Source organism: Pseudorasbora parva, chromosome 20, assembly GCF_024679245.1.
Source record: "Pseudorasbora parva isolate DD20220531a chromosome 20, ASM2467924v1, whole genome shotgun sequence".
In the NCBI taxonomy this organism is placed as follows: Eukaryota; Metazoa; Chordata; class Actinopteri; order Cypriniformes; family Gobionidae; genus Pseudorasbora; species Pseudorasbora parva.
The window spans coordinates 1,272,801-1,300,430 of NC_090191.1; the positions used below are offsets into that span (position 1 = coordinate 1,272,801).

The window sequence follows — 27,630 nt, forward strand, 5'->3', positions numbered from 1 at the left end:
GGTTGCAGGACACTTAAACGGATTTAAAACATAGACAGCATGCATTTATTCATTGCATTACATCAAACTATCCTCATCCTTAGCCGACATAAAATGATTTCAGTTCTTTTTTAAATCGTCACTTCAATTTTAACCCCTTTGTGTGTGAAGATGGCCATCTTTAAGCATTACTGTTTGGATTCCTGTTACAAATCCCCTAGCGGCAGCAAATCTTATCTGCCGCGAGTCTAGCAACTCTCAATACACTTCTGAGCTGTAAAAACCAAACTCTGGTCAGGCCAATCACATCATGTATAGAGTCGGTGGTCAGGCTTAACATGACGGCAGAGTTGCGTGGTGTGCTACTTGTAAACAATGAAGCTGTTGAACGGCGGTCTTTCGAATCGGCTTTGGCCGTGACTCTGGAAGACTTGGAGTTAAGCTTTTCTTTGAGAAAAGAACAAAGAACGACACTGAAGTCATTCTTAAGAAGGGAAACGTGTTCAGAGTTATGCCAACTGGATACAGCGAAAGTTTAATCTATCAACTAGCTTCGCTTCACGTTGCTGTGGTTGGTTTTAGCGCTATCCTATTGGGTGCAGAAGGACTTTGAAAGACAACCGTTTATCCTCCCCTCGGATTGAGCCCTGTCTATGGTGAATTTCTAGATCAAACATCCATAATAAAGCCACCTCTGAAGGTGTGGAGTGTGAGTGAGAGGCGTGGTTTCTGATTACCAGTTCATCAGAACATCACCACCACCTGCTGCACCTGATTACCCGGTCTACATATTGGGTGCGTCTCAATCAGTTGCCTAGTTCAGTAGTCAGGGCACTGATCAGGACATAGGTCAATGGGCTGACTCCCTGATCAGTGCCCTGACAACTGAACTAGGGAGCTGATTGAGACGCACCCATTGACTTGCTAACCACCCTGTGTTTGTCAGATCATTGGTGTTGTTCCGTGGTCCTGTCCTGTTCTCCTCCCGTTTCATCCGGTGTTTGCTGTTCTCGTGGATCCTGTTCGTTGTCTGTGGATGTTTTCACCGTGGTGGATCAGCTCCCGGATCTGGTTGCCCATTGAGTCCCTGTGTAACCCGGATCTAAGCCTACCTACATCGTCTGACTTGCCTTATATCTACTACAGTGATGGGACTCTTTGTGCTGTGTGTAAGCTATTGCAACACAATTACGCTATTGTAAAAATACAGCAAGAGTTAGTTAATATTTGTGAGAGAATTTTAAATGTAATTGATCAATGTTTCTAAAAATCCTAAAAGCTTTATCATATAAAGTGATCTCTTCAGAAGGAATTTTTGATTGCCTAGACTTTCCAATTAATATTTATTATATTAAAAATATCTATTTAACAGCATGGCATAATTCCCCTCCGTGGTATCGAAAATAGCATTTAATATCGACGTGACTTGTTTTGACTGTACTCCTCAAAGAATCGGAATCAAGAATCGAAAAGAACCGAAATTGAAATTAAGAATCGGAATCGGAATCAAAATTGTTCAAATCGTTCAAATCAAAACGATGCCCAACCCTACTTAGATATCCATACATCTAAATATTTTGGGGGCCAAATAATAAAAAATGTTGGGGCTGACTAGCGACTTTATAAACCATAAAAAGGAAACGCTCTTGATAGGGAAATAGTTAAAGTACAGCTAAAGGTGTATTTCAAGTGTAAACATTAATACCTAATAGGAACATAGTAGTAAATTTAAAGTACAAAAATAAAACATAAATACTAAACTATAAGTATGATGTTAAGTGCACTTAAAGAATACATATAAAAGTATACTTGCAGAATAAAAATTTGCTACAAGTGTTTGACTAGTAATCTATGAGCTAGAGAAGAAGTCCGTCAACATTCCAGCCTGCTATAAGCCCTACTCAGATGTCTTCTGCCCAACACGTGCCTCAGAATTAACATCACATCGACGATGGGACTGTGCCATCGACCTGGATCCGGGTGAGCCAGTACCCTAAGGTAATGTGTACCCACTCTCCATCCCTAAACAGAAGGCCATGGAAGAGTATCGTGCTTTAAACAAGATAACCAAGAAATTCCGGTATCCTCTTTCCCTCGTGCCAGCTGCCCTTGAACATCTCCGTCGAGCCACCGTCTTCTCCAAACTAGATCTACGCAGTGCATATGTGATTCGTATCCGAGAAGGAGACGAGTGGAAGACTTCATTCATCACGCCCTTTGGGCACTACAAATATCTTGTGATACCATATGGCCTGGTCAGCACTCCTTCCATCTTTTAACGTTTCATGAACAAGATATTCTGAGACTTCCTACTCAAATTTGTACTCATTTACATTGACGATATCCTTATCTATTCCCGTAGTATGGCAGAACACTGCCACCATGTCACCGACGTTCACAGTCTCCGCAGATACTCTCTTCCATCAACCATCCGTACAGTTCTTGGGCTACAACATGAGTGCAAAAGGCATCACTATGGATGAGGGGAAGGTTTCCGCCATCATATCCTGGCCCACTCCCACAACAGTCAAAGAGTTGCAAAGATTCCTTGGATTTGCAAATTTCTATCAACAATTCATCCAAAACTACAGTCTGCTCACTCTTCCACTCACATCCCTTGGGAGTGGATTTCATCACTTCTTCGGAAGGTCACACTTGCATTCTGATTGACAGTTGACAGATTCTCTAAAGCCTGCAAGCTAATCCCTCTAAAACAGTGGTCACCAACCTTTTCAAGCCAAAGATCCCTGACCTTGGCCTTGATGAGAGGCAAGATCTACCTATAGATTTTTCATGGCATTTTTTACAAGCAATTGTAAAGCTATTTCTGATACTAGATGGCAATTTCTTTTTATTTAAGCACATGTATTTGTTGTTTATTTGCTCTATAACAGGCTAAACTGACATTGAAAAATTTGAAATTGAGAAAATCATTTGCAATGAGACGCAACTACTGCATTTTAATCACAATCCAAACAAAGATACACCCATGTAGCATGAACAGTTGTTTTTTTTTAATGTAAATTAGATTTCATTGACTGTAGCTTTCATTGACTTTAGGGTCCTGATACCTTAGTCCGAAAGCATTCAGTTCGGTCATTCCTTGCCGGTTCACCGATACAAGACATCAGACTGACTGAACAACAAAAACCAGAACCAAGTCTCAAGAGGCTGGTACCACTATTAGAATTAGCTACTGCCAAATTAGGTCCTGCCGACCACAGAGAAGGGTTATCAAATTCAGTTTGGGTCTTGCCCGCCCAGGCTTGTGGGGGTCCTATCCACCGTGGTGAGCCCTGAGCAGGTAATGGAACAAGAAGTGAAACCCTGGTGAAGAAAGGGGACATATAACATGTACCCCCCAACAGGGAAACCATGTTCTACAGTCAGTATTTATAGTTCAAAAGTAGGATGGGGGCTTGTGTACCATTTTGGATCTGTGAGTTCTGAACTAGTCGTTCGTGCAGCTAAAATTCAAATTCAAAATTCAGACAAATTGTGCCACAGATCAGATCTGACACTGGTTTGTCACGATAGATCTCAAGGACGCAGACTTCCATATATCCATCCTTCCGTATTTCAGGAAGTTACCGATGTTTGCTTTCAGGGGCGAAGCATATCAATATCAAGTTCATAGGGTATACGCATCATGAAGTACATCAATGATTGGTGGATTCTGCCTTGTTGTATTCGTTGTTCTCCCCTACATGAAAGAGTTGGGGTTACAACTAAACACCAAAAAGAGTGTGCTTTCTCCACTACAGAGCACCACTTTTCTAGGTGTGGTCTGGGACTCAATGTCGATGCAGGCATGCCTCTCACTAGCATGCATAGAGTCCGTCCTGTCGACTGTGAAAATAATAAAGCCAGTCACTCACTGTGAACATCCACTGATGGCAGCAGTGTCCCTTGCAGTGGGGGCTCAGGTAGCTACTGGATCGAATATTTGAATCTCAAAAGAAGTCACGCTCTGTGGATGTGGCGCATTAGTAGATATAATAAAGAGGCTCACGAAAGACTGACATCTGACAACAGATTACATAAACAGAATATTTGTGTCACGTTCAATACAAAGGAAAACTAGTGTGAGGACTCATGCTGAAAGGAAGAATAATTTATTAATAAAACAAAACAAACTCAAAACAAAACCCACAAGGGGGCAAATACATAATCAAAAACATGAACAAATCAAATACCAACATGGGTGAAATGGGAGATGAAGACAGACATATGTCTCCTGTTTGTGTGAGAAATATTCAATTACAGTTCATTTTCTGAAGACTATCAGAATGAACATCACTGAGAGAGATGCTGCAGATCGTGCATCATGTTTATTTTCTCTATTTTGAAAAAAGCACAATATTTTGGCCTAAATGAGTGCCCATAGATACATGTGGTTTCTTCTCTTGTCAGTAGCAGTAAGTGTACAGTACGTGTGGAGGATGTGTTGCACAAGAAAATAAACTACTCACTTCTCTTACAATGTTTTATAATATGAGATGAAGTATGGGAAAAAAGCAAGTTAAGAAATGTCATTTTCTTATCTGCACATGCAGCTTCCTTTATTTCCCCAAACACTGGTGACATGAACAAAAGTCAAAGTATTGTAAAGAAAAAGTGTCTAACAAAATATAAATCAATATATACTTTTATAAGAATGAGTAGGCACAATGATTCTCACATCAGTTTGAAGCAAAAGCTCTAGGCAACAACACCCATTAGTCTAAAGTCATGTGGACTCATATTTATTGTGTGGCTTTAATTCAGTGACTTACTTTTTTTTTTTTTAAACCCTGCATAAACATTATTCTCTCAAAATACAAGAATGTACATACATGTTGCGCTTATATTATAGTAGCCCAGTTTGTGCTGAATACAGTATAGTGACACTTTTGCCATTAGCAACTGAAAAAAGCACACGTCAGATCATGTCAAAACTTCTAGAAGGCCCGAAACTGTGCAGTCCCCAAGGGGTTAATGTTCCTCTGGTTGACTCTGCATTTGGAAAAGTGCAAGAAAGAAGTTTGTTATCTTATCACATGCCAGCAAACATGCACACACAGATGTTCCTTCTCTCTCACAGCTGCCACTTCATGGTTACAGACTGGGACCCTCTACTGTCGTGGCAAATTCTAAGTTCTTGATTGTCTTCAGTTCTTTAAAGAAAATCTCTCAGAGTCGAAGTTCCAGGTCTCAGAAGAAATGAACTTTATTGTATGAACAACAAAGTGAGATGCCAGCTGAACATCTGACCATCTCTTCCTCAGCTCACACTTTCATACAGTTCTAGCTCATGACTTCATGGCAGGTGCATTACTCCCCACACTCTTTGCCACAGTTCCTCTATTCATAAACTTATAAGTCTTCTTAGTAATGGTGGCCGACTACCACTTGTTTTTCTTTCTCATCCAATAGGCATCATTCTATTTATCTTTCTTGATAGTCACCTCATAGTTTTTCCACAATTATATACAAACTTTGTCACGTATCATATTTATCTGTGGAAAATACCCAGCTTTCCAGTAACATAACAGTTTCCCAGCGCTTCACACCAGTTTTTCCCATACAACTAATGTAATATCACTTGTTTCTCACACTTTGATGTTACAACTAATGTAATATCACTTGTTTCTCACACTTTGATGTTACAACTAATGTAATATCTCTTGTTTCTCAAGCCTTGATGTTACAACTAATGTAATATCACTTGTTTCTCACACTTTGATGTTACAACTAATGTAATATCACTTGTTTCTCACACTTTGATGTTACAACTAATGTAATATCACTTGTTTCTCACACTTTGATGTTACAACTAATGTAATATCACTTGTTTCTCACACTTTGATGTTACAACTAATGTAATATCTCTTGTTTCTCAAGCCTTGATGTTACAACTAATGCAATATCTCTTGTTTCTCAAGCCTTGATGTTACAACTAATGCAATATCTCGTTTCTCACGCCTTGATGTTACAACTAATGTAATATCTCTTGTTTCTCAAGCCTTGATGTTACAACTAATGCAATATCTCTTGTTTCTCACGCCTTGATGTTACAACTAATGTAATATCACTTGTTTCTCACGCCTTGATGTTACAACTAATGTAATATCTCTTGTTTCTCACGCCTTGATGTTACAACTAATGTAATATCTCTTGTTTCTCACGCCTTGATGTTACAACTAATGTAATATCTCTTGTTTCTCACGCCTTGATGTTTCTGAAGAGCGACAGACCTTGATTTCTTGGTGCACAGCCGAGGCCTTATACTGCAGCTAAGGCCTAGTGAGGCCTACCAAGGCCTAGTGAAAATGAATTTCTTCTACACTACCTGCTCTCTTGTCTGCCCTGACCATCAGCAGCACCACATGATGATGTCCCTGGCAACAACATTAGAGACAGCACAAACACTTGCCAACAGTACAAAAGAGCAGAGTTACTGCATTGATTGGCACCAACTACATCAGCTCCTCCAAATTAAGAGAGGTCTGTCACACCAGGGCAATTCTGGCCAGGAAAGGATGTGTTGGTTATAAAAGGTATTTCCAAAAATGGTTAACAACATGAAGAAGGGGATTAAACATAAGTCAGATCATTAGAACTATTTATTATGTTGATATTATTCAGTGAATATTATTTACTGTGCATGAAAGTGTTATTCTTTAATTACAGGTGGCTTGAAAGCACTGATGAACAAAAGTACATACAAAATGTCAATGATTCAGTGCTGCGGATGCATTTCCGTCAGTATAGTGACAGCATTTCTCTTGGACACGAGGCAGTATCGGATCCCTCTTTAACGGCAACAAGAGGGGGTCAGTCTCGCCGTCATTGCCTGAGGGATTCACTTTCCATTAAGGAGCTTTACTGAAGTAGATGATGTGGAGTTAAAGCTATAGAGTGTGACCTTCAGAAAAACATTGCAAGTTTTCTCTTATATAAGCAAACAGTATGCATTTCTAGAAATACCCACTGAATTTATTTAAGCCACTCTAACCTTTACTCTAACTCTATGCAGGTTTGAGAATCACGGTTTAATGTAACTTTTTTATTTTACGGGTCAGTAGTATCCTCTTCTTAAAACAGTACATTTTTTCACAGGTAGCCTGAAGCAGAATACTCTGCTAGAAACTGTGAGCAGAAAATAAGTGGAGAAAGCCATTGGCAAATGGTTCATCAACACAGGGGACAGGGATGGCAACCGTGCCTCGAGAGCCCAGCGGGTCTTTGAACGGAGGTCAGTACAGTCAGATGTGAAAGTTGCATACTGTAATATAGTGTATATATATAGTACATATAGTGTCCAAACTTTTGACTTGTAGTGTAAGGATTTAAAACTTGAAAAATGCCAGGATGTCTGATAGAAGAACAAATGATCTTCTTGCAGAGTCGTTGCGTGTGCCACGCTTGCCATGCTTTCTGCCTCACTTCATGTGTGTGTGTGTGAGAGAGACAGAGAGTTAGCTCAGCCCTCCCTCATGCAGTATAATTGGTTGACACTGCATGATTGACAGGAACAGAGGCTGATCAGACAGTCGAAACGAATGTGGTCTAACAGCGCTCAGATGGCCAATCAAATCAAAGTGGGCGGGGTTTACCTTCTCTTTTGGCCCATGCAGTTCTCTCACTCTCTCTCACACACAGATGAGCGCGTCAATCTATCGCGTAATGCCGTTACAGAGACCAATTCTTTCTTGTGAACTGATCAGTGTTTGGAATAACGCCGTTTAAAAGAACGGCGTTAGGTAACAATGTTATTTTTTCAGTAACGAGGTAATCTAACTAATTCTTTTTCCCGTCGCTACAATGGCGTTAAGATTACTGTACGCTAAATGCAGTGCGTTACTATGTATTGCTTGAATAAACGGTGTAATCCTTATGCATCTCTGGCTCACAGCTAGAGAGGAGGTGGGTTAAAGGACAACTCCGGTGAGAAATGAACCTAGGGGTTATTAACAGATGGTTACCGAGTAGATCGTTCTCTGGGATGCGTTTTCTTGAAAATCTAATGTAAAGAGTTTTATCTCTAAAAACAGATTAGCTTATAACGCTAGTCTATGGGGCACACAGTAGTGAAATTAAATCGCTAGTTAATACCACTAACAAGGCTCAAAATAGCCTCACACTAACACAGTAGTATAATGAGGGTCCCTACATGCAAACCGAAGCATTGAGAACTTTGTAAGAGTACAAACAGTTTAATAAGAAGATACTTTATAAAGACAGTACATTACGCGATTACGGACAGGCACCATCTTGGAAAACAGTCTCGACTCATCGAGCGACGAGCGCTGTGCTAAGTGATGAACTGTGACTTGGAATCTCATATGGTCCGTTGTTTCCTGAAGAAAACACTGAACACAAACTTAATTCCTATCGACCAGCTCACTTAGAACAGCGCTCGTAGATCGATTCATCGAGACTGTTTTTCGAGATGGTGCCTGTCCGTGAACGCGTAAGGCACTATGTTTACAACATATCTTCTTTTTAAACTGTTTGTACTCTTACAAAGTTCTCAGTGCTTCGGTTTGCATGTAGGGACCCTCATTATGCTGCCGTGTTAGTGTGAGGCTATTTTGAGCCTTGTTAGTGGTATTAACTAGCGATTTAATTTTACCACCCTGTGCCCCATAGACTAGTGTTATAAGCTAATCTGTTTTTAGAGATAAAACTCTTTACATTAGATTTTCAAGAAAACGCATCCCAGAGAACGATCTACTCGGTAACCATCTGTTAATTACCCCTAGGGTCATTTCTCACCGGAGTTGTCCTTTAATAACGAGGTAGGTGATTATGATTGGCTATGGCAGAGTCATGTTTCATGGTAGCCAATCAGAGCCAGTGTTTTACACACGTGGCTGGCCACACACACACAGTCGGTCACACACACACAGAAGCTGCGAGATGGCGAGTCAGGAGCAATCCGATGAAATGTTGGCATTTTCAAGGTGGAGATATAAGCACTACTTCAAATTCATTGTGGTCAAAGGCAAGAACATGCATGTAATGTGTACATTATGTCCAGGAGCGAAGATTTTGTCTACATCAGTTGTAAGCAACTCTAATTTAATGAAGCATCTCACAACGACACACGTATCTACAAAGCTAGTGGCCAAAAACCTCCACCACAGATGATAGCTCGCCGTCCACTAGCAAAGAAGGACTCGGAGCAAAGTCCTCCAAGCAGCAAAAGCTAGATATTTCTGCCTCACAACAAAAACCTATGACACATGCTGAAGTCAACCGTATGATAGGCAGGTATGTTTAGGTATATCTCTTAGCTCATAATGTGTGTGTGTGTGTGTGTGTGTGTGTGTGTGTGTGTGTGTGTGTGTGTGTGTGTGTGTGTGTGTGTGGCTCATTTCAATAAAAACAGATTTTCAGAGGTGCTGGAAACTGAGACTGCCGTCTTGGCTGCGTTGACACTACCCAGATTTAAACTACGTTGGCCGTGGACACAGGAAAGGAAGGACAATGCCAAGGCAAGTCTGCTGGCGGAGTGCCGAAAAAGGGCCCAAGATGAAGACCAGCCAACAGGTACCAATACACCAACGCGCACCAACAACGCACCAACGCCTCAGCACTGACTCAGCCATAGAGGATGAATTATTTTCTTTTGAGGATGAGGAGGACACCTCTGCTTCTGTGGAAAGCCAAGTCGCTGACTATTTAAAATCAGGAGCACAAGGGATGGACGCTCTTAATGGATTCCCACTAATACATTTTTTTTCACTCAAATACAATGCAGCCACTCCATCCAGTGCCCCAGTGGAGAGACTATTTAGCCTGGGGAAGCTGGTCTTCACCCCAAAGAGAAAAGGCTGACAGACAAGAGGTTTGAAATGCTGCTGTTTCTTAGATACAATCAGTGGTTTGAAGGGTAGGATGGTTAGGCTACATGGGTTAGTCGGATACACGACGGACACATGAATAGATGAGGGTTTTTTCTATCCGTCCTCTCACGCTGATTAGATTAACCATTTGATCGCACTCCTCGCAAACTTTGTTTATAAAACATAATGTGTTGCTTGAATTCTGTAATATCTCGAGATGAAGACATGTCAGAGGCTGACAATAAGCTGAACATAGACTAGTTAAATTAGTGACACTTGGCCTACATTTTAAAATCTTTATTTGATTATGTCAACTAGTTAGTTTGATTAGTCAACTCCGCACTTACTCTTACCTTAAGACTTCTGTCTGTTTCTTAGTAAAAGTTGCTTTCAGCAGCTTTGGGAATAGGTTTTAAGAGAAAACTCTTAGTGTAGAAGCCTAAATGCAATTAATACATTATTTATTTTACATAGTTATATAGTAATTTACCTTTTTCATTTATGTGGAGGAAATTGAAAGGGATATTTGCATTAGATTGATGCAGTTAATATTTACAGTTATGTAAGGAGTTAATTGTGTAATTATCTAAAATGTGTGTGTATAACTTAGAGTGCATTTATAATACATTAGTGATATTTGAGGAATATGACCGTTTTGGCGTTTTTTCCCTTTAAACGCATGTACCTTTAAGACTCTCGCGAGAATGGTGAGAAGAAAGGAAAAAAGTTTGGCGGTGATCGGAGTCAGGCAAGGAGAGAGTGGAGCCTCACAGTTTTTTGACCTTTACTCTCTCTCGTTAATTAATCATTTTATTTTTTGTAATGTTCTTGTGATTATGGTTTTGTTGCTAATCGAGTAAAATGATACATTTTCACACAAGTGGTTCAGTGGATTTATTGATGTGGATTCGGACGAAGAGAGTGGACAAAGCGTCAAGCTAGGGCTTCATTCAGTGGAAACCTACACTTAGCACAGAACTTTTACTGCCGTTTAGGATAGCCCTTAGTGCTAAGATCAAATGTTTTGTGAATACGCTGGTTATCTGGTGCAGTTATAACAACCTTGAGCTGAACACGCTCAAAACGGTGGAGAAGATGGTGGACTTCAGGAGGAACAGCCAATCTCTTCCCCCACTCACCATCATGAACAGCACTGTGGACGCAGTGGAGTCATTCAGATTCCTGGGATACCACCATCTCTCAGGACCTGAAGTGGGACACTCACTTGTAGGCCCAGCAGAGACTGTACTTCCTTCACATCAGTTGAGGAAGTTCAACCTGCCACAGGAGCTGCTGATTCAGTTCTACTCAGCTGTCATTGAGTCTGTTTTATGCACTTCCATCCCTGTCTGGTTTGGCTGACACTACTGTCTTCCACACATTCAGTCGTGATGAATGCCATAAACAGTGTTGCAAAGGCACGGCCCTTACCTGTCTCTCTTCAGTTTGAGTGTGCTTGAAAATGAGTGGCAATATGAATGTGGTTTCTTCTGTAATCTCGTCAGTAGGTGTAAGTGTACAGTACGTGTGGAGGATGTGTTGCACAATATAATAAACTGCTCACTTCTCTTACAATGTTACAAAATATGAGATGAAGCATGGGAACCATTTTTATTGTCTTATCTGCACATGCAGCTTCCTTTATTTCCCCAAACACTGGTGACATGCACAAAAGTCAGAGTATTGATAAAAAATGTAAATCAATATATAGTTTTATAAGAATGAGTAGGCACAATGATTCTCACATCAGTTTGAAGCAAAATCTCTAGGCAACAACACCCATTAGTCTAAAGTCTTGTGGACTCATATCTATTGTGTATTTTGTGGCCTTAAATCAGTGACTTACTTTTTTTTTAAACCCTGCATTAACATTATTCTCTCAAAAATACAAGCATGTACATACATGTTGCTCTCATGTTATGGTAGCCCAGTTTGTGCTGAATACAGCATAGGGACACTTTTGCCATGTGTTGGTTAAAAAAGGTATTTCCAACAATGGCTAACAACGTGAAGAAGGGGATTAAACATAAGTCAGATCATTAGAACTATCAATATTATTCAGTGAATATTACTATTCTTTCATTACAGATGGCAATGTACAAAAATTATTTTACAAAGTACAAGTCTTTTGCACATAGGCATCATCAATTGTATTAAAATAAAGCTGCAATATGAGGTCTGAAACGGTCACAATAACGGATGTTTACTAAAGTGCTATCCAGTGCTGCATCTTACTTTCAACAAATCAAAAATTGCCTTTACACTGAAACAGTGTTATTCATTCTATAATTTACACTGTAAAGAGCATAATTACGCTTTGATTCAAGCATGTTAAAGAAAAAGTGTAGTGTATCTCACTTTCAAGTCAAAATCTGAAGTCAGAAAATAACATTTCTTTTTAATCATATTTCTGGGATCTTAATCCTGAGTAAAATATGGAAAGTGTATTACAGTTCAATTCACAAAATACTACTCTGGCTATCAACAAATCTTAGAGAGGTAAAATTATCCTTATTAGCATTAGCAAGCAGATGCACTTTGATTGCTGCACGTTCTCCACCTGTGAAAGTAATAAAACATCTGTGTGCCAAAGTCAGCTCCGATAATCCTCTGATGGCTTGTGCAACCTCTGGCAGCTCATGGGATGCCAACGTAATGGAGCCTACAAGTGTTAATTAACACATTTACACTGCCTTTGGACTGAGATCAAGAGAGATCACTGAGATCACTGAGACTGGATTGATTGTTCCTTGGATTGATTGTTCCTGAGGATTGATTGTTCCTGATCAATTGCTCCTGTCTGTCTGCCTGCTGCTGCTGCCACCACAGTGTTTGTAGCTCTGTATAGCTGTGTTTGAATCTCTATTTGATATATTTTCTTTGTAATTTACACTGCTAAATATAACTTACTCATCACCATATAGTGTTTAATATAGCCTATCAATTTAAATTTGACATTACTAGCTTTTAATCTAAATCACTACCACACGTTAGCTTTTCGCTAGCCTGGTAGCTTTCCATCCCAGCATCCAGGTCTCCTGTTTTCTGAGTCCTTTAGACAACTGTGGTGAGTTGGATTATTAAAAAGACTCCATCAGACAACTGTGGTAAGTTTTGGATTCATCAACAAATACGGTAAGCCATGTCTTCTTCTCCTGTCATTGTCACTTGCACTGCATGCTACATGTTTAGCATATCTATCTCCGTTGGCGAACAGGGCTTCACATGTGATAAATGTAAGGAATTAATCAGGCTGACGGAGAAGATTTCAGATTTAGAGACACGCATCCAAGCTTTATGTGAGAGTAGTGAGAATGTAACAGCTTTAGATACTGCTTTGGATGCGACTAGCTTAGTGAACACTCATTGTTTGGTTCCGGCTGAGCCCGCGCAGCAGGGCTGGGTGACGATGAGAAAGCATAGTCGCGGATCAAAAAACCACTCTTCCGTTCCGATTAGAACATCAAACAGGTTCTCCCCACTCAGTGACGCACCCACTGAGGATCCTGTTGAAAGTGCCCTAGTTATTGGCGATTCTATTACACGGAATGTGAAAATAGAGACACCAGCCACCATAGTCACATGTTTACCGGGAGCCAGAGCGCCTGACATCAAAGCAAATTTAAAAGTGCTGGCTAAAGCTAATCGTAAATTCTCTAAGATTATTATTCACGTTGGCACTAATGATGTTCGACTTCGCCAGTCGGAGATCACCAAAATTAACATTAAAGAGGTGTGTAAACTCGCAAGTACGATGTCAAAAGCCGTATATTTCTCTGGTCCTCTCCCCGCGAAAAGGAGTGATGAAATAGTTAGCAGATTATCATCACTCAATGGCTGGTTGTCTAAGTGGTGTCTGCAAAATAACATAGGGTTCATAGACAATTGGAAAAGTTTTTGGGGCAGACCTGACCTGTTGAAGATGGACGGCATTCATCCCTCCTGGGCTGGTGCTGCTCTTCTCTCTAGTAATTTGGCACATAGTCTTAGAGCTAAACCTTGACTCACTGGGGCCCAGGTCAGGAAGCAGACAAACTGGCTAAACCAACCGTCTGCTAGCTGTCTCACGTCACCAAAGTCAGCTAAATCCCAGCACATAGAGACTCTTTCACCTAGATATTATCACATAGAGACTGTGTCTGTTCCCCGAATTAGTAAATACAAAAAACCATCAAAACCATTCAACAGTAAAAATTTAATTGATGTCCAACAAATAAACAACAGATATAATACGGATGAACAATTGATAAAGCTTGGGTTGCTGAATATTCGATCCCTTTCGCCAAAAACGCTTGTTGTCAATGATATGATTATAGATCATAACTTAGATGTGCTGTGTTTGACAGAAACCTGGCTAAAACCAGATGATTACATTACTTTAAATGAGTGCACCCCCCGAGATTATTGTTACAAACATGAGCCACGTCTGAAAGGTAAAGGGGGAGGTGTGGCTGTAATTTATAATAATATTTTCAGTATTACTCAGAAGTCTAGTTTCAAATATAATTCCTTTGAAGTTTTGGTGCTTTATGTAACACTGTGTAGTGTAAATGATAAATCCCTTCTGACATTTGTGTTGGCTACTGTATACAGGCCACCAGGGCACAATACAGACTTTATCAAAGAATTTGCTGGTTTTGTATCGGAGTTAGTATTAGCTGTAGATAAAGTACTAATTGTTGGGGATTTTAATATCCACGTAGACAATGAAAAAGACGCATTGGGATTGGCATTTAGAGACATTCTAAACTCTATTGGAGTTAGACAACACGTATCAGGACCCACTCATCGCCTTAATCATACTTTAGATCTAATAATGTCACATGGAATAAATGTTGATACTGTTAAAATTCTGCAGCAGAGCGATGACATCTCAGATCATTACCTAATATCATGTATACTTAATTTACCTAAGGCTGCAAAGCCATCCCCTCGCTTCAAATATGGCAGGACGATAACCGCTGCGACTAAAGATTGCTTTGTACATAATCTTCCTCATCAGTTCCATCTCCTCAGCATCACAGATAGCCAAGATGAACTTGATGCTGCAACCGAAACTATTGACTCTCTCCTTACTAGCACTTTAGACATAGTTGCTCCCCGGCGCTTAAAGAAGATTAAAGCAAATAATCCAACACCGTGGTACAACGAGCACACTCGGGCCCTTAAAACAGCAGCCAGAAAAATGGAGCGCAGCTGGAAGAAAACAAAACTAGAGGTTTTTCGCAATTTGTGGAAAGAGAGCATGATTGCATACAGAAAGGCCATAAAAACTGCTAGATCTGCTTATTTCTCATCTCTTTTAGAAGAAAACAAACACAACCCTAAGTATTTATTCGATACAGTGGCTAAATTATCAAAAAATAAAGCTTCAGCTTCTGATGTTTGTAAACAACACAGCAGTAATGACTTTATGAACTTCTTTACTAGTAAGATTGATAATATTAGGAATAAAATTATAACCATGCAGCCGTCTATTACAGTATCACTTCAGACAGAGCACTGCAGGGTCACTGAGGAAAAATTACACTCATTCACTGCTATAGGAGGAGAAGAACTGGCTAAACTTGTAAAATCATCAAAATCAACAACATGTATGCTTGACCCTATACCGACTAGGCTATTAAAAGAGATACTTCCAGAGGTCATAGATCCTCTGCTTAATATCATTAATTCATCTTTGACATTAGGATATGTACCGAAAACTTTTAAGTTGGCTATAATTAAACCACTTATTAAAAAAACGCAACTTGATCCTAAAGAATTAGTCAATTACAGGCCAATCTCGAATCTACCGTTTCTATCAAAAATACTAGAAAAGGCCGTGTCTTCACAATTATGTTCTTTTTTAGAAAGAAATGGTATTTGTGAGGATTTCCAGTCAGGATTTAGACCGTATCATAGCACTGAGACTGCTCTAATTAGAGTTACAAATGATTTACTCTTATCATCTGATCGTGGTTGTATCTCTCTATTAGTGTTACTCGATCTTAGCGCTGCATTTGATACTATCGATCACAATATTCTTCTGAATAGAATCGAAAATTATGTTGGCGTTAGTGGAACTGCTTTGGCATGGTTTAAATCGTACTTATCTGACCGTTATCAGTTTGTAGCAGTAAATGAAGAGATGTCACACCGATCACAAGTTCAGTATGGGGTACCGCAAGGCTCAGTGTTAGGACCGTTGCTTTTCACCCTGTATATGCTACCACTGGGAGATATCATTAGGAAACATGGCGTTAGTTTTCATTGTTATGCTGACGATACTCAGCTCTATATTTCCTCACGCCCGGATGAAACCTACCAATTCACAAGATTAACAGAATGCATAGCTGATATAAAAAATTGGATGAATAGTAATTTTCTGCAACTTAATTCAGATAAAACTGAATTTTTAATTATTGGACAGAAAAGCTCCACAAGTAGTAACCGAGAATACTGTCTAACTCTTGATGACTGCTCTGTCAAGCCCTCGTCGTCAGTGAGGAACCTGGGTGTGCTCTTTGATACCAATCTTTCATTTGAAAGCCACGTTTCTAGCATCTGTAAAACCGCATTCTATCATCTTAAAAATATATCTAAATTACGGCACATGCTTTCAATGCAAAATGCTGAACAGTTAGTACATGCGTTCATGAGCTCAAGGCTAGATTATTGTAATGCTCTACTGGGTGGTTGCCCTGCTCGCTTAATAAACAAACTCCAGCTAGTCCAAAATGCAGCAGCTAGAGTTCTTACTAGAACCAGGAAGTTTGATCATATTAGTCCAGTTCTGTCAACACTGCACTGGCTCCCTATTAAACATCGCATACATTTTAAAATCTTGCTTATTACTTACAAAGCACTAAATAGTTTAGCTCCCCGGTACTTAAGCGAGCTCTTAACGCATTATACCCCATCACGTCGATTGCGGTCTCAAAACGCTGGCCAGTTGATAATACCTAGAATATCTAAATCAACTGCAGGCGGTCGATCATTTTCCTATTTAGCTCCTAAATTGTGGAATAGTCTTCCTAGCATTGTTCGGGAAGCAGACACACTCTGTAAGTTTAAATCTAGACTAAAAACACATCTCTTTACTATGGCATACACATAGAACATTTTTAACTTTCATTATTCAATTCAATTGACTGATTGTTAGGCTGCATTAACTAGGTCAGCCGGAACCGGGAACACTTCCCATAACACCTGATGTACTCGTTACATCATAAAAAGAGTGACATCTACGCTAATGTTAGTCTCTCTGTTTATCCCGAGGTTTATCCCGGATCTGGGCCCTGTCCGGATCGGATGGTGGACCTGCCTGGACATGACCAACGCATCCTGGAGTGTCTGCTGAGCCGTGTCAAATGGTGTCTCCTCCGAATTTGCCTCACTGGCACGACATGCTCAAAACCCGTCTTCGGCGCAATAATTCCGATCTTTCATGTATTCATACTCTTGTGTAATTGACGCCCCATCCTAAATAGATCTGTCTCTTCCGTGATGCCCTGAGAATTTTGAATGATCCGATCTGGTATGATTTCCGACCTGTAAGGTTGCCAGAATAATAATCTTACACGGTGTGTTAATAGGCCAGAGGAGAACTGGCACCCCGACTGAGTCTGGTTTCTCCCAAGGTTTATTTTTCTCCATCATGCCCTGATGGAGTTTTGGTTCCTTGCCACTGTCGCCTTTGGCTTGGCTTGCTCAGTTGGGGACACTAAAAATATGATTAAAGTTATTCAACTTATTATACAAATAAAATATATGAATTAGGTCTTATTTAATTCTATAAACTATAATACTGATCTGCCAACATTGTCGCTATATGATAAATTAAAATAAGACTGATAACATCACTGTTTTCTCCAGTACGGCTGAACAGCCAAATCTAATTTTGTCGCAATATTACCCTGTTTGACACTGTGAAGCTGCTTTGACATAATCGTGATTGTAAAAGCGCTATATAAATAAAGTTGATTGATTGATTGATTGACATGAATGGGGACAGCGCCACCTGTGGGCTACGTGATGGCATTTAGCGTCCGGGGACTAACCAGACATGCTGTGCAGTTGCAGGGTTACCAGTTAAAATACAGAACATACAGTTGGTCTTGAAACTTGAGGGTCTGCAATCCCTTTAGTGTCCACTACAATACACCAGCTGCTACCTGAAAACATCTTCATAGATGGCATCAATGGCTAAAACATTGACAATGTAATTTTGGTCCATATGTGACCCATGTAATCAGCTTGGTATGGTATGGGGTTGAGATTGCAGGCAGCCTAAAAGATATGGGAAAACGGTGTACTGTAACTATTTAATTAAATACAAAATCCCATTAGTCCTATATACGTACACAGCAAAGGTTGCAGGTTTTATAAATGTAACAATGCCTATTTGTGTTGTTCCTCTCCAACAAATGAGCATTATCAAACTAGTAGCAGTGCAGTATGCCTGTATATCGCTCATCAAACAACAGGACTAACTTTTCATTTCACTGATAAATGGTCTAAAAATGTGGAGAGGGTTTTTCACACCAAACCATAGTCCTGTTAAAAACAGGTTCTTTCCTCTCATCTTAGCTGGAAAGCTTATTCATGTAACACAGCAAGGGCCAGCCAAAAAAGAGGAGTGTTTTAAGATAGGTACACCATTAGATTTAAAAGTGAGTTAAAGGAGTAATCTTTTTTTAGCACATTTGTTCATCCAATTTCCCATCTGTATGGTTTGAAAATGGTGTCGGTTTCTTGGCCTGGTCTTTTTGTAGTTCAGCGACTCTCCTAGATCCAAACTCTCTAGGACATGTTCCAGTCGGCAAAGTAAAAAAGAAGATACCATTTTTTTCTTAGTTCAGTTTTGTCAAAGAACTGATGCCACACGTCTTGCATGCTTTATTTTACAGCAGTTGGGGCACTAGTAGAAGTAATAACCAATGCTCAGTGGGGACCTCATCACATCATTAACCTGCACCAAAAACAGGATCTCAATTAGTTATAGCACTTGTGGTTAAAATGTAGCAAGAGCAGGCTCACTCCAGGGTGGCCTTAACTACTATGTACTAACATCATTTGATACATTTCACTTATTGAGTACATACACGTTTTTGCATTGTACTAACATTTTTAAAAATTAGTTGCATGTAATTACATCTGTAATTAATTTATAGAGGTAGTTACATTTATAAAATTTACCCATTGTAACAGGCTGCTCCAAGAAACAAAGGTTGAGGATCCAAGCACAACGCTAATGAAAGGGTAATCCACACTTGTAGTCAACAAACAGGCAAGAGGTCATAACAGGTAAGCAGTCCAAACAGGCAAACAAGACAGGAGAGACAAGCAAAAGGGTCATCTACGGAACGGGCAAGAAATCCAAAAACACGAGACCAGAAAACAGAAAACAGAGAAAACGCTCAGAAATGCAGTTATACAACAAACAAGACTGAGCAATGAGTGACAGAATACACCAGGCTTATACAGGGTGAGGTAAACAGGGTAATGAGACACAGGTGGATGTAATCAGGGATGATGCGTCTGGGCTGAGATTATTATTGGTAATATAGGTCTGAGGTGGAGTGCCCTCTGGTGAACTACACGGGCACTCTCACTAGGGATCGTGATACACCACCACACCTTTTCCTAACTTTCCCATTAAACTTACCCATACCACCACTTTTCTTCTCTTAAAGAATCCTAGCAAGAGCATCCAGTAACTCCGGACTTCCTATTTCCGCTCGGATCGAGTATAAAGTTTCCCTCCACACATCAGTGCATCCATGACATTGCTCCCACCTACCTTAAAAAACTCATTACTCCACAGATCTCAGCACGTTCTCTTCACTCCACAAACACTCATCGGTGCCGCTGCTCCACGCCTGTGGAATGCCCTCCCTGAACATCTGAGGGCTCCACAAAAGACTGATGCTTTTAAAACTGGACTAAACATACCTGTTTAGAAAGTCTGTCAATGTTTAAATTGTTTTGTGTTTCATGTTTTTTGTTGATTTTAACTTAATTCTTAATTGCTCTGACCCAACACCTGTGAATAGATGACCAACACTTGTGAAGATATCTTTGATTACACCCCTCTCTAGGCCTTTATTTTATATTGGCTCAGAGATTCTGACTTTGAGTCAGGCAGGGCTAAACATGTCTTTCCAGCTCCCCTGGGGTCTGCAGGGGTTTAGTAAGAATCCCCTAGTATAGTGACAGGTGAGGAGAACTTATGTTTATCTTTGCCAGTAACACAATACCTGAGAGTATAAGTACAAAATTGCAAAAAGATGCAAGATCATGTAGTTCTTGCCTTTTTGACTCAAGCTAAGAACAGATGCAGAAGTGAAACAGTACAAAAATGTGTGTCTCACTGTCTTGATGAATATGTCCTAACAGTTTCAGCTGCACAATACCACTGTGGTCAGTTCAAACGTGACTGTGCACTTTGTACCATGACAGTTTGTCCCATGTGTCAAAAAAGATGCACAGCAACAAACACGTTCAAAATGTTTTATGTAAACATGTTTTTAGTTCTAAGTTTTTTAGTGTTGTCTTAGTAGATAGGTGTACAAATCAAATCTTCTATAGGGCCATTATCATGCCCATTCAAAGAGGACACGTGCCGCCTCAGATTTTTCCGAACCATCAAGTTTTCATGTGTGGGTGTTTGGGGGAAGCCCTGTGACAGAACCCTGACATCCGTGGACTTCTGTTCAGAAAGTATCGGAATAAATCATCCTGCGGGGCACTGGCTCTCCCGGGATCAGATTGATGACATTGGTAGAGGCAGCGGAGAGTGGGCAAAACACGTTACTGAAGGGAATGTAACAGGCAGGTCAGCCAGCCACTCTATGACAGTCCTGGTGGCCATAGAGTGACACCTGTTAATAAATCTGTCAGGAATAAAAAGACAAGAAAGACAAGGCCTCTTGGCCCTATGGCGATACTGTCGCCTCAGTCATTGAGAGGTTTAAGGAGACAAGGAAACAGGTGTTGGCGTTCCAGAAATGTATTCCTCTTCGCCCTCATGTCTGAGGCTGCTGAGCAGGATTTTCGAACCTCTCACATCCCATTCCCATGAAAAAAAACATCCCATCCTGATCCCATGAAAAAACTGCTGTCCCAATCCTGGAAGAATGACTCCCATTCCCTCCCACTCCCTTGTTTTTGTGTGTGTTACAGTAAAAAAAATACAGATCACAGCATGGCCACTTTGAACTGAAAGGCAGTTAAACAAGTCACACAACTTACATTTATGAACAACATGTATGATTAATCATTTTAGAGATTTAAGTATTGTATAACATGAGTAGCTCTATAAGCCACTTTTAGTTTAAAAAAGTAGCTCTCAAATTAAATAAGGTTGGAGACCCCTGCTCTGTTTTTTGTGAAATCAAATTTTCATGTGACAGCTCTAAATTTAGTACCCATGAATACTCATGAAGCGAATGTCCCTTCATACTCCTAGTTTCTTCTCATTTGTTAATTTCAGTCACACCCTCCACAGCATCACTGACTCTGTGTTCTTAAAGCTTCTGGTGTCTCTCCTCTATAACACAAGACCAGCTTCACACCATGTTTGTTCTGGGTGTGCTCACCTGTATTGTGCTGAGAGCACTCAGCGCTCAGGCAAAAGTAGACGAAGGTGACTTTAGCTGTAAAGAGTTCTTCTACAAAAACAAAGAACCAGGAGGGATGGATCAGAATGCCAAGAAAATCTCTCAGTATACGGAAAAAAAGATTTGTTATTACGCTTCGCTGTACTCGATTCATCACAGGATTCCTATCTACAGCGCCTACATATTTAACCCTAAATGCACGAGCGACAGTGGAAGGACAAGCTTCTGGCATTTAGAGCCACAGGTAACTATTCGTTTTCTGCACTGACTTTCATTAGCAGTTTACTTCCATTCTGTTTTGTCATTCCAAATAATCTCTAAAATACAATAGATGGATGATGATTTATGGACCGCTCTTATACTGTACTATAAACATTACATATGTCCACTGAGAGACAATGTAGAAAGTAAGAACAGAACCTTTTTCTGCACAACACTTAAAAAAAAAAAAAAAAAAAGGTAACACTTTACAATAAAGAAGCCTGATCTCACGAAAATGCGTATAAATAGTACGAGTGTGCAATCTCGTGGAATGCTTACGTCAATATTAGTTTTGGTGTGCATATGATACCCGGTTTTCACGTGCATATGATACACACTTTATGGTGTGCATAACGCTCTTGGGTAGTTTGGGGGTGGTGGGGTGGGTGGTTCGTACGTATAATACGCCTACATTCCACGAGATTGCACACTTGTACTATTGATACGCATTACCATGTGATCGTGTTGAATAAAGAGCTTATTGGCTCAATGTATTACCGTGAGCAATACATAATCTTTGTTAGTATTTGTTAAAAAAAATACTATTTTAAAAATGAACATTAATACATGCTGTCAAAGAACAGTTCATTATTAGTTCACATTTACTAATGAAACCTTATTGTAAAGTGTTACCAAAAAAAGTCCTTTCTCACAAATAATAAGACATTAAACATCTGACTAACCATTTAATATTTTTTCTGTAGATTTCCAAGCCTACAGATACAACTATATATATGGTTCGTGAGAATCAAAAAAATAAAAACGACTATAAAGGAAATCAAGCCACCAGTGACGACTACAGTAACACCGGATTTGATATCGGACACCTGTACCCCAACAGCTTCCAATGTGGTGAAGGCCGTATGGCAACGAATACACTGACCAATACAGCACCGATGGACCCGTGTTTCAACCGCGTCTACTGGAAACAGTGGGAGGAAACTTTGAGGAAACTTTTAGTTCAAAATCTTGAAATCGATAATGAAATAATCATTGACAGCAAAGGTAAACAACAAAAAAATTATTTGGCAACAGCTTACATTGTCACAGGTACGGTACCTGTGAAGGCTCATCGGATACCACAGAAGGAAATCTCTCAAGAGCCGGAAAGAGTGACTGTGCCTGATCACATCTGGACGGCTGTCTGTTATCATCACCACAAGGATGATGCAAAGTCTTTCTCCTTCGGCTATATAGGGAAGAACCGGCCGGAAGGTGGCATAAGCATGAAGAGTGTCGAAAAGCTGAACGAAAAGCTCAGCGAACTCTACACTCAGCTCTCAGGAAATACTCAGACAGTTAAGCTTTTTGAGGGTGATTGCTTCAGTGACAATAATAAGTTAAGCAAGATTCAGGAAAAATTTAAGAAATTACTTAATCTGCCAGGGAACGAAGGAGTCCAAATGAGCCCAGATGTGAAGAACGTGCTTGGAGCGGTGAAGAGGACCATGGACAGTGACAATATACCATCTACAAGCAACGTGAAGATAAGTAAGATGTCAGCACAACTATCCTTTACCAACATGAAAGATTATGCAGCTGTGGCAGAGGATCTGAAGATGTTTGAAGGATGTGCTTGTCTTATAACTAACGCCAAAAGGGAGGTATCCAAGGGGTCGGATGTTGTCGAGTGCCTACTGGTCCCGGAGCAGAAGACGGCAGCTGATGGCTCGCAGTGCTCGAGCGTCTCTGAATCTAGCAGCACATGTCAATGCGTCATAGGAAGCAAAAGCAAGCCCTGCTGCTCCTCTTCCTGCCTCTACCAGAACAAACTCAAGGGCTACAGGTGTCTCTCGGGCCAGAACCTGATACCATGCTCACCCCAGTACTCTCTGATCACGGTTAAAGGAGAGAAGTGCAAGGACGATCATCCCTGCGGCACATACGACAAGGACTACTACTGGTGTAACACCATCTCAGGCGGCTGGGGCTACTGCAGCCCTCCGCTGTTCAACAGCAAGGCTGTAAACGGGAAGAACTGCCGTGTTGACTCTGCCTGTGCCAAATATGGTGAAAGCCAGCCGTGGTGCTATACGGATGATGGCAATATTAGCAAGTGTTGCCTATCTGACGACTGCTTCTCTGCTGAGAATGGCCTGACCTGCAGGCCTGACCACCCCTGTGGCAAATATGGTAAAGCCTACCTGTGGTGCTACACGGATCATAAAAACACCGAGGCTAAATGTTGCACAGGGTGTGGCAAGTAGAGGCATAACATAGTTTGACTTTGTACACTGCAACAAATGCTCTTCTTACTTAGTAATTTTGTTTTGTTTCTAAGCTAAATATCTAACAATTCTTAAATCAAGATGCATTTACTAGATAAGTAAAATGATATAATATATTTTTTCTTGGTGTCTTAAAAATAAAATCAAAATGAAGTGAGTTTTTGCTTAAAATGATGAAACGGTGAGAAAAATAATCTTGTTTCTGATTGAAATCTTGTTTCTTGTTTCCGTCCCAAACAGAAATAAGATCATTTTTCTCACCCCACTGGCAGATAATTTTGCTTGTTTTAAGCAAAAACTCACTTCATTTTGTTATTGTTCCCCAGAAAACAAGCAAAAATATCTTGTGCCATTTAACTTATCTAGTAAATTAATCTTGATTTAAGAGTTTATATATATTTGGACTGGAAACGTTATTTTGTTATTGTACTTTGAGTTCTTACTAACCTACAAACGTTCTAACGAAATCTTTCATATGTGCTTCTGATATTAACAGCAGCTTAAAATGTATTATTCCCTGAGTATATGTATGCAAAAACAAAAATCTCAATAAAAACATCTATGAATCTATAAAACGTTTTCAAAATCTGCTTTCAATAAAACAATTCTCTGACATTAAATCCACTTTTACATGGTGTTTGAGCATAAATAAGTGACAATGCAACACAAAATCAGTCACAAAGATTTTTTTTTTATTGAGATATATTTGGTAGAACTTTTTGAAAATCTGGAAACTGAAGGTGCAAAAACATCTTAATATTGAGAAAATCTCCTTTAAAGTTTTACAAATGAAGTCCTCAGCAATGCATATTACTAGTAATAATACATTTATGATACATCTATGGTAGGAAATGTAAAACATATCTTAATAGTCTTGTAACACCTATCCTTTTTATTTTAGTTTAAGTATTACATGTACTGAGGGACCACACAGAATAATTTTGCTCATGAGTCAGATGTATTAAGTATAAGGGCATACATACAGAGATTTAACATGATACACATCCCAATTGGTAAATAGAGAACAACAAACAGTCCAGTACCCCAACCCACAGTCTTTCTTTTAGGACCAGTTAGGACCATAAGCTTTACTCAGTCTTTGTGCAATTTATAATTTTGAGAAGATATTACTTCAAAGGTCAGGATGATTCCACCACTAAGTTCATCTGGAAGAGAAGGCCTCAATGTCTGAAACTTAGCTTTGGTCTACCGCCAGGTAACAGTCAAACAGTAGTTGAAATCAATTCTCTCCATTCCATCTTCTCAGTTGTATAATCCCCCAAGTACTCCATAACTGCCCAGAACACAAACCCTCTGTAGAAACATTCAAACAAACAAACAAACAAACAAACCAACAACCCATAACTATATACTACAAACCATAATTAGCAAAGAAAAAGAAAAATAAATAATCACTTACAGATGAGCTTAGAACTATAAAGTTCCTCAACCAGGGCAAAAGCCATGAGGTAAGCATCTCCGTGAAGGTAGAGGATCAACTTCCTACTCTTTTCTCCTTCTCCTATCCCTTAAATAGGTAGGCCCTAGCATGTTTCCAACCAGAGCGCCCCCTAATGCTCAGGCGAATATTAGCACTGCTTTACTGAGAAGCTATTAGTAACAGAAAAACTGTTACATACCCCTCCCCTTAAAGAATATGTTTAAGCAGTTCCATAAAACTTTTTCATCTTTTCCACATGAAAAGTTTCAATTCGTTTTGTATCATTCAACATTACTACTTGGTAATTAACATTGTTCAACTTTTTAAGAACTTTAGCTGGCCCTTGCCATTTCGGCGCCAGTTTTGCCATATAGGAGTCCGAGGCTCGAGACAGAGGGTGAGTACGTATCCATACCAAGTCTCCTTCTTTGAATGACTCACGTTTCCTTCTTCGGTTATAGTACCTTGCTTGTCGTTCTTGAGCTTGACTAGTCTTCTCTTTTACTCGTTCAAAGAGTTCTTTCTGCCTCTCAACATTTCCATAGGCCATATGATCAGGACTAGGCGGGTTTCGTAGGAGTCGTTCCATGGGGCCTTTTAATTTTCTACCCAAAGCAATCTCGGCGGGGGTCAGACCTGTACTTTCCTGCCACGCCGTATTTATGGCATACCGGAACTCGGATATCCATCTATCCCATTGTCTGTGATTGTCCTTAACAAAGGAAGATATCATAGCCTTGAGAGTTCGATTGGTTCTTTCAGTAATATTAGTTTGTGGATGGTATGCTGTCGTTAGCTTCTGAATAATCCCCCAGCGCTTACATGCATCATTCAGAAGTTGTGCTGTAAACTGTGGCCCACGGTCTGAGACTAAGTATGTGGGTGTTCCCCATCGAGTGAAGATCTCTTTTATCAAGACATTAACAATGAGATGAGTCTTGGCAGATCTCAGCGGAAATAATTCTACCCATTTACTGCAGTAGTCCACCACCACCATCAAGTATTCATTAGACTGAGAACTCTTTGGGAAGGGACCCATAAGATCAACCCCTAACATGTGGCCTGGCTCCACTACGGGTGTTGACTGCAGGTGACCAGACAGCTTGGATATTCTCGGTTTATAAATCTGGCAAGTCTGACACGCTGTACAAAAACTCCAAACATCCTTGCGTATCTCTGGCCAGTAAACAACATTGAGTAAGCGCCTCAATGTCTTCATCCGCCCCAGATGTCCACTCAAGGGATTGGAATGAGCAAACTGTAAGAACTTCTCTCTTAATACCAATGGTATAATTACCTGCATAGTTTCCCCTTGATGTTGATTGGGCACACAACGAAATAAATAGTCATTTTGAACGACATAATGAATACGTGTTGGGTCTGTTACAGGTAACTTTGCAGCTTCCCACAAAGGCTGAAGTAAGGGATCTTGCTTCTGAGTAATTCCAATTTCATCCCAGCTGACCGGTAAATCCGATCCAGTGGTTGTTGCCTGACATATAGCTATTTGACCTTTGACTTCTTGGAAAGGTATACTCCTAGAGAGTGTGTCTGGTACTACATTACATTGCCCCTTTCGATATCTGACTGTGAAATCAAAGCTTTGTAATCTCAGAGCCCACCTAGTCAATCGAGAAGTTGGTCGGGGATGATTGAAAACCCACGTCAGGGCAGCATGATCTGTAAATACCTCGAAATGTTTCCCTTCCAGATACTGTTTCCATTTCTCGACTGCCCAAACCACTGCCAAACATTCCTTTTCAGGAGTGGAATAGGACTTCTCAGCTCCATGAAGCAGTTTCGAAGCATATGCTATAACGTGTTCATCTCCATCATGATCCTGAGTCAACACAGCTCCTAGGCCGACATTGCTGGCATCTGTCTGAACTTTAAACATTTTTGTGAAGTCAGGTGGTACCAAAACAGGTGTTTTTTTGAAGAGCAATTTTCAGTTTGTCAAAAGACTGTTGACATTCCATGGTCCACTCCCATGCACTGTTCTTGCACTTCAGAGCATGTAATGGTGCAGCAATCTCCGAAAAACGTGGAATAAACCTATGGTACCAACCAGCAAGACCTAAAAAGCATTGTACCTCTTTCAGCGTTGTTGGGACAGGGACATTCTGGACCGCCTCCACTTTGGTAGTTTCAGTGCGCACTCCTTCAGCAGATACCACATGTCCTAAGAAAGTGATGGATCCTTGGAGCAGATTGCACTTCTTCAGGTTCAGACTCAAACCAGCAGCTTCTAACAGGTCAAAGAGCTGTTTAAGGTGTTCAAAATG

At 40.2% G+C, this 27,630-nt stretch overlaps 1 protein-coding gene across 1 annotated transcript; it reads left to right on the forward strand.

Moving 5' to 3' along the window:
- Window positions 1–21,366: 21,366 nt before the first annotated feature.
- LOC137049942 (uncharacterized) lies at window positions 21,367–23,883 on the forward strand. Its single transcript, XM_067428686.1, has 2 exons — window positions 21,367–21,659; window positions 22,381–23,883. Exons 1-2 carry the CDS (start codon window positions 21,372–21,374, stop codon window positions 23,881–23,883), a joined length of 1,791 nt encoding a protein of 596 aa, XP_067284787.1. The 5' UTR covers window positions 21,367–21,371.
- Window positions 23,884–27,630: the final 3,747 nt, after the last annotated feature.